Raw genomic sequence first — 13233 nt, forward strand, 5'->3', positions numbered from 1 at the left:
ATTGGTCGAAAATCCTTGGCAGCGAGGGATTCATCTTTTCGAATCAACGTGAGATATGCTGAATTGAGCAGCCATAGCTTCCTTGCATCCCTTTGCTGTAATATGATATTCCAAATGCCATTAGTTTGCTTATGATTTGGATCACCATACACACATACTAGGTTAAAGCAACTTGCGTTTGATTTATGGACAACACAAGCTAAAACATAGTAGTGGCAAAAAGAGATTATATTTAGTTGTCCATTTGGCCCGCGACTCGTGGGCCGGCTCACGGCACGGCATTTTGGTCCGATCCAGGCACGGCAGCCTTGCGGCCGGCCTACACCATGGGCCAGGCCTGGGCCGCTGCCTCAGCCCGTGGGCTGGCCCGGCACGGCCTGGTCCATTTGACCCGTGGGCCAGCAACGGGCGACACGGCCTGTTGGGCCTGCCTCAGAGTATTTGTATAAATGGCCGGCCGTCGGCCAACCCTATCCCGCTCCGCTCCCGCCTCCCCCCGCACTCCCGCACTCCCGCCGTCTCCGCCTCCTCACCCAGGTCCAACGCCGTGTCGCCGGTGGGCCCTCCGCCTCCCTCGCAGATTCGCCACCGTCCTCGGCCGCCGCCGGCTCGCCGCTCGCCAGTCGCCCCTCCGCCTCCCTCCCCCCGTAACCGCCCCTCCCCTCTCAGATCCGGCGTCCTCGCCCGCCGCCGGCTCGCCGGTCGCCCCTCCGCCTCCCTCCCCGTAACCCTGCTTCTCCCCTAGCCCCTCCGCGGCTCCGCCTCCCTCCCCGGCTCCTCCCCCCGACCCCTCGCAGATCCGCCTCCCTCCCTGGTTCCCCACCGTTGCGGTTCGTCTTCTCCGGCTCCGGGCTCCGGGCTCCGGCTGCGCAGGTAATCCTCCTCTCGTTCCTCCTCTTCTGATCCTCCTCTCGTTCCTCTTCTTCTCACTTGTCGCTCCCTTGCAAGTCTCCTACGGGGGCCGCGCGTCGTTGAGGAACGGAGCCGCCGAAACCCTACCCCGCACCCGCTCCGCTCCCGCTTCGAGCCGCCTCTCCCTGCACTCCCGCAGTCCCGGCGTCTCGACGCCTCCGCACTCCCGGCGTCCTGCAAGTTAGCCCAACATTAAGCGGACCCCACGTGCCAGTGACACATCTAGAAAGCAGCCCACTTGTCTAATCCGACTCCACCTCGCCGGACTGCCCAATTCCTTCCATCTCCAAACCCGAAAAAAATCCTTGGAACCCTAGACTCCCTACCTCTGTCCTGCTCGCTCCGCCGTCCATCCACTCTACTGCCGGCGGCAGAGAGAAGACCCAACCCGTCGGCTTGATCTGAGCCATGGACAAGGTAAGCATGGGGGTGCCGATCGAGCAACCCGTCTTTCCCTCATGCTCGCCAGCTCGCGGGGGGACCTCTTTCCACTGTTTGTGAGACTGATTTGGGTGTGGTTTTGTGGAGCAGCAGGGGGCAGAGAAGGTGCCGGAGGAGAAGGTTCGTATACTCACTTACCTCCCCTTCGTCCGCACAGATAGGGCTAGCTTGCGATTTTGCTTCTATCAAGTGGCATGGGATGTATGAGCATTATATATAAATTGAATTGCATTTTGGCCGCAAGCTCTGTTCTGCATGACTGCTTTGCCTAGATCGTGTTCCCGAAATTGTAACATATTATCCTCTGAAACAGCTGTTTGTTCTCTGAGATGTCTGAATCAGCAGTTTGTTTTGAGCGGCTGCTTAATGCATACTAGCATATGTTTGTATGCAGTAGCAATTTGTGTACCTTTGGTAGTATAATGCTGCTCCTTCCCCTAAGGGGGTACATGGCTGATGGCTCCTTTGTGCAATCAGAACTGCTTTTTTTTTGGGGGGGGGGGTGGTTTAGTTAGCAACTATTTCTAGTCAGTACTCACTCCTTTTTTTTTGTTCATCCAGCAACTTGATGAGAAAGAGTTAGAAAGGAAGCTGAAAAAAGATCAAAAGGTATCAATCAAGTTCTGTCTTGCTTTTCTCTCTATACTTAATTTTTGTATTGGTCGTAATTGGATGGCCTGAAGATGGTAATTGGATCAAGTTTAACAGACAAAAGTGATTTCACTGAAGTCAGAAATGAGCTGAACTATAAGATTGGACTGTTCTGTTATCATGTGCGTGGATAGTCATTTATGGGTTAAATTTTGCGCTTGCAGGCAAAAGAGAAAGAAGAAAAAAAACTTAAGGCGAAACAAAAGGAGGCAGCTAGGCTCCAGGTTCAATTATAATGCTCACTAATCTGTATATGACTGAACAGATGATCCAGACATCTAATAAGTGAAATGCTTGTTGGATATGACTTAGGCACAAGCAGCCTCAGATGGAACAAAGAAGACTGAGAAAAAACAAAGGAAGAAAGCTGCGGAGGATGAAAATCCAGAGAATTTCATTGATCCAGACACTCCTAATGGCGGGAAGAAATTGCTTGCGCCTCAGATGGCCAAGCAATACAGTCCAAGTGCCGTTGAGAAATCGTAAGATGCCTGAATAGTTTTTTACATTTGTTGATTTTATAATTTCTAGCACTGTAAATGTATATTTCAACCGCATGGTCTCTTTATTTGTATGCAGATGGTATGCCTGGTGGGAATCATCAGGATATTTTGGGGCAGATTCTGCAAGCCCAAAACCACCATTTGTTATAGTAAGTGATTCATGCTCTTGAAGGTTGTGCACGATAAGATCGAAGCTTATTTAGCATACTGCATCATTTTACATCACTGTAGTGCTTTTTCCATTGTCAAATAGTGGGTTAGCTTCCAACAAATAGTTGTCATTTCTTTTCAGGTTCTGCCACCGCCTAACGTGACTGGAGCTCTTCACATAGGCCATGCGCTTACAGTGGCTATAGAGGTATTCCTATTTTTTTAAGAGATCTATATGCCATGTTAACACTAGACATTGACTATACAATGCTTTTATTCTCATTCAGGATGCTATGATACGGTGGCGTAGGATGTCAGGTTACAATGCACTATGGGTCCCTGGAGTGGACCATGCTGGCATTGCTACGCAGGTCTGCATTTAGGAACTCATTAATCTTCTGGAGTTTATATGATGAATCATATAATACAAATTTAGATGATAGAATTTTGTTGCTGATGTACTATTTTGGCTGCATATATTGTCATTCAAGTTGCGGAACAAACATGCAGAGACACATGCTGGCAGTGCTAGTTAACAATGTGCACACATTAAAAGAACTCTGTCAGCATGGGTGTTGGGGACATATTAATGAAATCCACTTATGCAATTTTACTGAAACATTTTTCAAAATAATGTTTTGAATCCCATTTCCTACTTTTGGATGTTAACTGTTTGGCAATTGTTCATCCATTAAGTGCATAATTACATAGCTTTTTTGTTGCTTCTATACCCTTGAGCAAATTAACATTGTATGATTTTGGCCAAATGTGATTGTTTTGTGTTTGCTCATTTCCACTTGTATTATTTCTGTAATTAATTTGCTCCTCGACATTAGAAATGCAATATAAGTTGCTACGTAGTTCATGCAATATAAGTTTCTAGAGTTTTGGTTTTAGATCTAGTTTTTTAGGATTTTAATTTTTGGTTTAGGATTTTAGGGTTTACATTTAATGTGTAGATTGTCTATTGTCTTTATTGAGGTGATACAGTATCTTTATCTAAGTAGATTGTCCAACTTCACATAATATAAGTGGAAGAACTGTGGTGATATAAATTGATTCATACTGTCTACATAAGTTGACACATAGCCTAGTACAGTACTATTATTTTTATACAAGTTGATACACAAACTCTACACAAGTTTATAGTGCCGTTACATATAAGTTGCAAGCTCAAGTAAATTTACTTCAAGACCTATGGAATATGGGTCTTATTTTGTAGATTATATCGCAAGGAACACAATTGTGAAAACGGATTAAAAAACGGACTCTTAATGAGTGAGTTATCATCATTCAAAACAAATGGAACAAAATAAAACACGATGGCAGTCTCCATGACTCCACCTAACCGTCCTGCATGGCAATTAAGAAAAGCATGCGGAAGCATGCGGTTGTTCTGTTGTTTCACACGGACACCATTAGATGGATAAAGGGGTCGTGCGCTCACCCTCTGCGTGACCAGTCGCGCGTTAACGCGCTCCTTTTGACATCTGCTCTCGTGTATATCAGGTTGTTGTAGAAAAGAAGCTTATGCGTGAAAGGAAGCTGACAAGGCATGACATAGGGCGTGAAAAATTTGTTTCTGAAGTAAGCACTTTTTCCCATGACATGTGATTATGATTTGTTGGCCAATTGATCACCTGTTTCCATTATATTACTTAGTGTCATATGTTCTGAAATGAAAGTGTTTCTATTTTGTTCGAATACTTAATCCTGCACCTGATGTATCATTTTTCTGTTCACTTCACTTAGTCCATTTTTTAAATCTTCTTACAAACAGGTACTCAAATGGAAAGATCAATATGGTGGTACCATATTGAATCAATTGCGCCGGCTTGGGGCCTCACTTGATTGGTCCCGTGAGGTAACATACCTATTCTATTCAGTTAGGAAAAAACATGGCATGTGGTTGAACCATGCATGTTAACTTCATTTCAAACTGGACACCAGGCTTTTACAATGGATGAGCAAAGATCAAAAGCTGTAACTGAAGCTTTTGTAAGGTTACACAAGGAAGGCCTGATATATAGGTTAGTTCCCTCACACTTTTTGTTTGAGTGTAAGTGTTAAAATGAAAAAGAAAATCCACTATCAATTGTGCTTTATTGTTGACCTACACTCCTGTTTTTCAATTGCCAACCTTGTTTGAATGGATATTCCTTTTCAGAGACTATCGCCTTGTGAATTGGGATTGCACACTTCGAACTGCAATCTCTGACATCGAGGTTAATGGATCTTTATATTGTTTATGATATGTTAGATATTGTTATCCTTTGTGTGCTTGATTAAGATAATTTTTTAGATTGAAAATGCTGATTTGACAGGTTGATCATATTGATCTTAAAGATGAAACTATGCTAAAGGTCCCTGGTTATTCCAATGAGGTGCAGTTTGGTGTATTGATATCTTTTGCCTATCCTCTTGAGGAAGGACTGGGTGAGATTGTTGTAGCAACCACCAGGATCGAAACAATGCTGGGCGATACTGCAATAGCTGTTCACCCCGAGGATAAAAGGTATAAGCATCTGCATGGAAGGTATGCAGTCCACCCCTTCAATGGCCGAAAACTCAAAATAATCTGCGATGCTGAGTTAGTCGATCCCACTTTTGGTACTGGGGCTGTCAAGGTAAGAGCTGCTGAGGGTTACTTTTTTCAAATCTTATCTACTTGGACCTTCCTCATATTCTTAGATGGTATTGTTTGCTGGTTTTTTATGCAGATTACACCTGCCCATGATCCAAATGACTTCGAGGTTGGAAAACGGCATAACCTGGACTTCATCAATATCTTCACTGATGACGGAAAAATAAACAGCAATGGAGGTGCACAATTTGAAGGAATGCCAAGATTCACTGCTCGAGTATCAATTATTGAGGCGCTGAAGAAAAAAGTATTACTGGATATCCTTAACTTTATCCCCTCGATATCTGATTATCAATCTTTTTAATGAATATATGAATTACAATATGTCGCATGGAATGCGTCATTTAACAGAGTGAAAATGCAAATAGTGAAATATCATGGTCTTTTATCATAACCATGATCTATCTATTTATTTCCTAGTGTGTTGTACAAAGGGGAAAAAATCAGTATAGTAATACGGAGTCGCATTAGTTCTACCATGATCTTCAGTTCAGTATCAGTACTGGAAATAGCTTATCAGCATCAGATTGGGATTGGCTATCAATAATTATGATTTTTCTAGAATTTCATGTTTTACAGATATCCTTCATACTGTGGAAATTGATGATAGATTACTTGATAGGTCTTTGGCTTCTTGTTTTATATGATGGATTAACCTTTTTTTTATTCTTCTAATTAAGGGGTTGTATAAGGACACAAAGAAGAATGAAATGAGCTTGGGTGTTTGTTCAAGAACTAATGATGTAGTGGAGCCTATGATAAAACCACAGTGGTTTGTTAATTGCAACTCCATGGCCAAGGCAGGTCTTGATGCTGTGAGGTCCAAAAAGATTGAGATCATTCCCCAGCAGTATGAACAAGACTGGTACAGGTATATCATACAATGTGTATCTTTTTGCACTCATCATGTCAAATGAATGACATAAATCTGAAATAAATTACCCACACATTACTGCTGTCCTTCCAGGTGGCTTGAAAACATACGTGATTGGTGTGTTTCGAGGCAACTTTGGTGGGGACATCGTGTACCTGCATGGTATGTGACACTAGAAGATGACCAGGATAAAACCCTTGGTTCTGATAACGACCGTTGGATAGTCGCAAGAAATGAAAGCGATGCAAACCTGGAGGCACAGAAAAAATATCCAGGAAAGAAAATGTGGCTAGATCAAGACCCTGATGTGCTGGACACATGGTTTTCATCTGGTCTCTTCCCCTTAACAGTACTTGGTTGGCCATCCGATACTGCTGACCTCCGTGCTTTCTACCCTACTTCGGTACTAGAAACTGGACTCGATATTCTCTTCTTTTGGGTAGCACGGATGGTGATGATGGGACTGCAACTGGGTGGTGATGTGCCATTTCAGAAGGTATAGCACAAGTTCCCCTTCAGTGCCATTTAAACTATATCATATGATTGTAGCAATCTAGTCCATACATTTTGTTCATGATAGATACTCTATTCAAAACCTATCGCTGCCTTCTGTATCCCCTTAATGTGGTTAAATCCTGTAACACTATAATCTGATCAAGAAGAGACCCATGCCTGTAATGTTGTCGATGTATAATCAAGTTAAAAGAAGTTTGTTAACTAAAATATGGAACCCTCCCATTTTAAATCATTCTCTACTGATGTTCTCTGCCCTTTATATCTACATAAAGGCCACACTGATTTCCTTCCCAATGAACTCTACCTTTTTAACGTTTACCATATATTGCTCACATGTTAGGTGAGAACACCAGCAGAGTGTGGTGCCATGGTTGATTAAGTCCATTCTATATTTCTGTTATAGTAAATCCATAAAGCCACCATCTTTATATCCTGTCTTCCCCTCCTTCCACATATTCCATGCCTGAAAAATGAAAACAAAACAATCATTTCGATTGTGATAGCTCCAAAAAGATTCAAATCCTCTGACTTTGATCTTGAGTTAGAACTTCACAAAAGACATATACTCACATAGATTACAAGATTCGGAAATCCTATTATGTCATCAATGGAGCTTCTTCTTCTACCAGTTACAATCTCCATGAGTAGTACACCAAAGCTATAGACATCAGACTTTATGGAGAAGACGCCTTCCATTGCATATTCAGGAGCCATGTAGCCACTGTTGCGCCATTTCACTTGTATTAATTATTACATGGAGATGCAGTCAATTGCTAATTTAAGCATTTATTTATTTAAAATAAGCACTCACTATGTCCATACAACACGATGTGTATTTGCCTTTGTCTGGTTGTCATTGAAGAGCCTTGCCATGCCAAAGTCAGCTATCTTCGGTCTCATCTCTCCATCTAGCAAAACATTAGCAGCTTTGCGATCTCTATGAATTATGGTCAATCTTGAATCTCGGTGGAGATAGAGAAGTCCTCTTGCAATTCCTTTCATTATGCTAAATCGTGTCGGCCAATCTAGCAACATTTTCCTTGAATTATCTGCGTGAAGGTTCTAATGAAAGCAATATGTTTATGAGATGTCATTTTGAGATATTTTAAAGAGCTTATATTAAGGTGTTACTTGAACATACCAAAAAGGGTACCATCTAAGCTTTTATTAGGCAAATACTCATAAATCAACATCTTTTAATCATCCTTGACACTGCAACCAAGAAGTCGAACCAAATTTCTATGTTGCAATCTGGCAATTAGAACAACTTCATTCCTGAATTCCTTGGTTCCTTGTGCAGAATCCTTACTCAGCCTTTCGATAGCAACTTCCTTACCACTTAACACGGCCTTCAGAAATGTAAGAAAAAGATTGACATACATGCAACTCAAAATAATTACTGAAGTGAATCAAGCAGAAGCCTGCATTGAGAGAAGAAATCACCTTATAAACTTTGCCAAAACCTCCTTGTCCAATCTGACATGCTTCTGAGAAATTGTCTGTTGCAGCCACAATATCCTCAAATCTGACAAAAGGGAATTCAAAATCTTGGGCAGTGTTCCCTTCCCCAAGTTATATCTTTTTTTATTGTTGAACTCAATTAGCAAGCCAAACCATATACTGAGGCTACAGAAATTTGGCACTACATATGGCAGTCAAGTATATTTCATCTCTTGTCCAATGATCAATGACCACACGCCCTGTTCTCAGGTTTATTTACACCCTATGATCCGTGATGCACACGGAAGAAAGATGTCAAAATCACTTGGTAACGTTGTTGATCCTCTTGAGGTGATAAATGGCATGTCACTGGAAGGTCTTCTGAAACGTTTGGGAGAAGGCAATCTGGATCCAAATGAATTAAACATTGCCAAAGAAGGGAAGAAGAAAGATTTTCCTGATGGCATAGCTGAATGTGGTACCGATGCCCTCCGCTTCGCACTGATTGCTTACACTTCCCAGGTGATTATGGTGCCCAGTTGAGTTTTTTCTGTGTTATACATGCATTGAAGATTTTATTACAATCTATTTTGTTTCTTAGTCTGACAGGATAAATCTTGACATCAAGAGAGTGGTTGGATACAGACAATGGTGCAACAAATTATGGAATGCCATCCGTTTTGCGATGGGCAAACTGGGTGATCATTACATTCCACCTTCAACTGTTGATGTATCTTCGATGCCACCAATCTGCAAGTGGATACTCTCAGTGCTTAACAAGGCCATTGGCAAAACTGTTAGCTCTTTAGAAGCATACAAATTATCTGATGCTACATCTACTATATACTCTTGGTGGCAGTACCAGCTATGTGATGTATTTATAGAAGCTATCAAACCTTACTTCTTCAGCGATTCTCAAGAGTTTGAATCAGCAAGAGCTGCCTCCAGAGATACCCTGTGGATATGCCTGGAGACTGGTCTGCGCCTGCTCCACCCATTCATGCCTTATGTAACAGAAGAGCTCTGGCAGCGTCTTCCACAGCCCAAAGATTCTTGTAGGAAAGATTCCATTATGATTTCAGAATATCCATCCCTTGTTGAGGTAATACCTGTGTCCTAAAGAAGATTCTGTAGGAAAAATTCAATTACAATTTGAGGACAGAGTCTGAGTACTTGTTTACCCATGGGAAAATATTGTTCTTTATGACAGGGATGGGCTAACGATAGACTTGAAAATCAAATGGACATTGTCTTGGATGCTGTGAACAGAATAAGGTCACTGAAGCCACCAACAGATTCAAATGAGAGGTATGCACATGGCCATCTGTTTTGTTTTGTATTTGCTTGTTTGGTTCTTCAATCTGCTTTTGCAAAATAGAGTAATAACTTATTGATATTTTTTTATTCTTTCTTTTTTTCAGACGACCTGCTTTTGCACTCTGCCGAGGCCAAGAGATTGCTGCCACTATCCAATGCTATCAATCTCTAATCGTGTCCCTTTCCTCCGTATCACATCTCAAGGTATGACTGTTTTATTTTTCATTATGGAAATATCTTTCCCCTTGCATCATTTACAATCACTTTATCCTGTATGGACATAAAACCTAAATGGAGTTTTATTCCCTCAAATTGCTATGGTTCTTGCCAAATAACTGTTCTTCTTGGCTTTCTTCAGCTTTTCACATTTATATGCTACCTACTTATGAACAAAACTACAAAAGCACTGATCTATTGTTGGAAATTCTTCAGATCCTGACAGAGAACGATGAAACTCCAGCTGACTGTGCAACTGCTGTTGTAAACAAAGACTTATCTGTGTACCTTCAGCTCCAAGGAGCTCTAGATGCAGATGCTGAACGTGAAAAGCTAAGGAAGAAAAAAGACGAAATTCAAAAGTAAGTGTGCATATACTGTCTTCCCTATCCATTTTTACCGTCAAGACTCGCTTAAGTTCACTGTTGTATGGCATCAGTAACATGGTCTCTTGTGATACACGCAGGATGCAACATGCGCTGTCACAGAAAATGGACGCCTCTGGTTACCGCGAGAAGGCTCCACAGAATGTGCAGGAAGAGGACATGAGGAAGCTCACCGCCCTATTGGAACAACTGGAGGTCATCAGTGAAGCTGAGAAGAAATTAGATGCAAAAATTTGAAATAACTGAGTCTCTGGCCTCTGTTTCAAAGATGCTCTGCTTGTACGGAAGTTGATCCCGCATCTTTTTTTTGTTCAAAAAGCTCCGTTATGTACCTGTACGTTCAGGTTTATAATTGATGGCTCAGATCAAAATTGCAGTTGCATTTTCCAGCGTGTAAGAAATGTACTGACGGTCTATACAGAACAGTATTTTTTGGATGTCCGATATTGGCAAACTCTTGGTGTTTGCATGTGGGCACTCTGCCAGAATATGTTGTAGCTGTATTGTTGTGGTTTCAGGTCCGCAAGCCTCACGAGACTATGCAACGGGTTCCTTGTGTAGCATTTCTTCTGCGGCAAAAGTTGTGAAATCAAAGCAAAATCTGCAAGCCAATGATAGTCGTCGCCTGAGCGTCCTCCCGCCTGCTCCTCTTGTTCATCTTCCTAGGCAGCAGCAGCCGAGGTAGGGGAGAGCTGCTTGGGAAATCAATGGCTGTCGGACTTTCGCAGTAAACGTGCAAACGTAGGGGTAACAGCGGCAGTAGTGGCTGCACACACGCACATGCACGGGTCGCAGCCGTGCACGACCACCTGATTGGTGCTGCGGCGCAGGGCTCATGTCGCGGTCCGTGCCGCGCGCTCCCTGGACGACGCGTTCTTCATCTCCGCCTCCCCCGACCGCGGCAGCGACGCGCTCCTCGTCCCCGCGCTATCCCTGCCGGCCAAGAACGACGGCGCGACGCGGACGCCCATGTGGGTGCACAAGGTGCCGTCGCGACGCCGCGCTGACCGGAGTCAGGGTCAGGCTCGCGGTGACCGGAGCCGGGGGATGGCCATGGCGAAGTCGTGCCCGCGGCGGCGGGTCAGACCTCTCCCTCACCTAGTCTGATAAATTCCTCCATCTGCACCGTAGACTGTCCATCCAACGGCACCAGGAGCCCACAGCATGGAGACTGACTCTGATCTAAAATGGATGGCGATTATTAATAGCGATCCAAAATTTTTCATTTAATCCCCCAAAATGGATCGCGACTATTATTTGCGGTCCAAAATATTTAACCCCTAAACATAGATCCAATGTTTTGCACTAGAACTCCCAGAAGGCTAAAACGTATGGATGTTTTGCAGCAAAGCCCTCCACCACTGTTCATCTTCCTCGCAAAAGACGGATCTCAATGGAGGATGGCGGCAGCGTCGCTTTCGCCCACGACGGTGTCCGCGTAAGGCACCCTGAATCGCGGGTTCCCCAACCACACCCTCCTACGGCTACCGCCTCCCCATACTGGTGTGCAGACACCGCTCCGCGCGCGCGCCACATCCTGAGCCCGGCGAGCGTGCAGCCCTTCCGCGCCGCCGGCGAGGAAGTGGACGTGCCGGCTGCCCGGCTAGGGTGCAACTGGCGCGACTGCGGAGACCAACAGATTTGAATATGCTCTGAAGGCACTAGGGACCAGGTCTCCCATCTCAAAGTTATTGTACAGGGACGCAGCTGAAAAAAGGTTAGTGGTTGCTCTGTTGTCTTGTCTACCCTACCGTCCCTAAAGAACTGTCATGGTCATGGAGTTCTTGGAGGTCTCAACATCACCTCCTTTTCCTTGCAGCTTAGAATTTCTCTCTGCGAAGTATGCCGGCTGATCGGGCGCCGGCAGTGACACGCTCCCGTTCTCCAGGATGGACATGACGGAGGACATGAGCGGCCTGCCGTTGGGGTCGTCCTGGACGCACAGGAGCCCGACGTGGATGCAGAGCAAGAGTTCACCCAACACGCAGCTCTCCACGATGGATGCGTCTACCAGGTCACTTGCATTCCCTTCCTTCCACAGCTTCCATGCCTGAAAAAGGTACCAAATAATTAGCACAGGCTCATGGCTGCTATTTTTGCCAATAACTACTGCATGCATGGCTTCAGAGTCTGTTTAGCAATCTCCTACGTATAGGATGTCCCTACAGTTTCCAATCAAAATACAAAAGATGCAGAAAATAGCACCAAAACATCTGCTCTGTTCTGATATTATACCACTTATAGTTATAAAACTGACTGCATGTCAGTATGCTTTGGTGATGACTATCTCTAAAACAATTATCTGCACTGTTTAACTTGTTTTCTCTGTTCTTTTACAACAGTGACCTCGTTGGAATAAAGAAAGACTATATTGATTAATATGCAGGTTTCAAGGTACTGTAACTATTTTATACATTATTACTATTCCATGATGTAATGAATGGAGAAGCTGGGAGGTAGTTTTGTCATGTTCGTTAAACATATTTAACATTTTTCCAGGAACGAACCGTAATTAACAGTTATATAACCTGCTTTGTGGGCATTCAAGATTGATACATACTAACAACTGTGACATCTCTTTGATCCCCTCGAGGCCTCAAAATGTGCATCCAAGCATTGTTCTCCAAACGGGAATGAAGCATGTGTGTGGGTGAAGACTACTATTGAAGAGTTCTCTGAAACTTGTCATTCGTACCGCTGCCGCCCCCGCCATCCCCCCCCCCCCCCCCCCCCCCCCCCCCCCCCCCCCCGCGCAAGCCCCCATTTGCAATTTAGTATGTACTGATTCACACAACTTAGATGGTTTGGGCAATATGATGCTTTTCGAGAAAGTGGTACTAGGCAGCCACCCAAGAAAAGAGGAAATGTACTCAAGTCTTTTGCGTATCATAACTGTATAATTTTGATTTTTTTTACTAACTGTTTCTGCGATTTAATAGGCACAGCTGCTGAATCTGAAAATTAAGTTCCAATGCTGAGGTATAAGAGATAGTATGGTGTTCTGATTTCTTATAGTTTTCGGAGAAGTTCATCAACATTGTGCTTGACTCATGGACTATCTTGTAGTATTACATGTTCATACTTTTATTTCGTAATATTTCATCTCTGAACTTGGTGGAAGTGCATTTCGTGTATTTATGGCATTCTTTGCTTATTAATATGCTCCTCTTGTGCCAATATATA

General features: G+C 43.6%; 1 protein-coding gene across 1 annotated transcript; it reads left to right on the plus strand.

Moving 5' to 3' along the window:
• The first annotated feature begins 494 nt into the window (after positions 1-494).
• LOC117849807 (valine--tRNA ligase, mitochondrial 1) lies at positions 495-10504 on the plus strand. Its single transcript, XM_072292500.1, has 22 exons — positions 495-1329; positions 1444-1473; positions 1915-1962; positions 2169-2228; positions 2317-2486; positions 2584-2656; positions 2800-2865; positions 2945-3028; positions 4167-4244; positions 4438-4521; positions 4608-4687; positions 4825-4882; positions 4982-5284; positions 5378-5548; positions 5982-6172; positions 6269-6671; positions 8402-8653; positions 8733-9233; positions 9342-9439; positions 9553-9652; positions 9881-10026; positions 10131-10504. The coding sequence occupies exons 1-22, from the start codon at positions 1321-1323 to the stop codon at positions 10285-10287; spliced, it is 3162 nt and encodes a 1053-aa protein (XP_072148601.1). The 5' UTR covers positions 495-1320; the 3' UTR covers positions 10288-10504.
• Positions 10505-13233: the final 2729 nt, after the last annotated feature.

Source organism: Setaria viridis, chromosome 3 (assembly GCF_005286985.2).
Source record: "Setaria viridis chromosome 3, Setaria_viridis_v4.0, whole genome shotgun sequence".
NCBI lineage: Eukaryota > Viridiplantae > Streptophyta > Magnoliopsida > Poales > Poaceae > Setaria > Setaria viridis.

What these genes read in the sequence shown, in the direction of transcription:
- LOC117849807 (XM_072292500.1), top strand. An exon ending in AGGAGGCAGCTAGGCTCCAG is followed by an intron (nt 2,229 to 2,316) that starts GTTCAATTATAA and finishes GATATGACTTAG; the next exon opens with GCACAAGCAGCCTCAGATGG. An exon ending in CTGCAATCTCTGACATCGAG is followed by an intron (nt 4,883 to 4,981) that starts GTTAATGGATCT and finishes CTGATTTGACAG; the next exon opens with GTTGATCATATTGATCTTAA.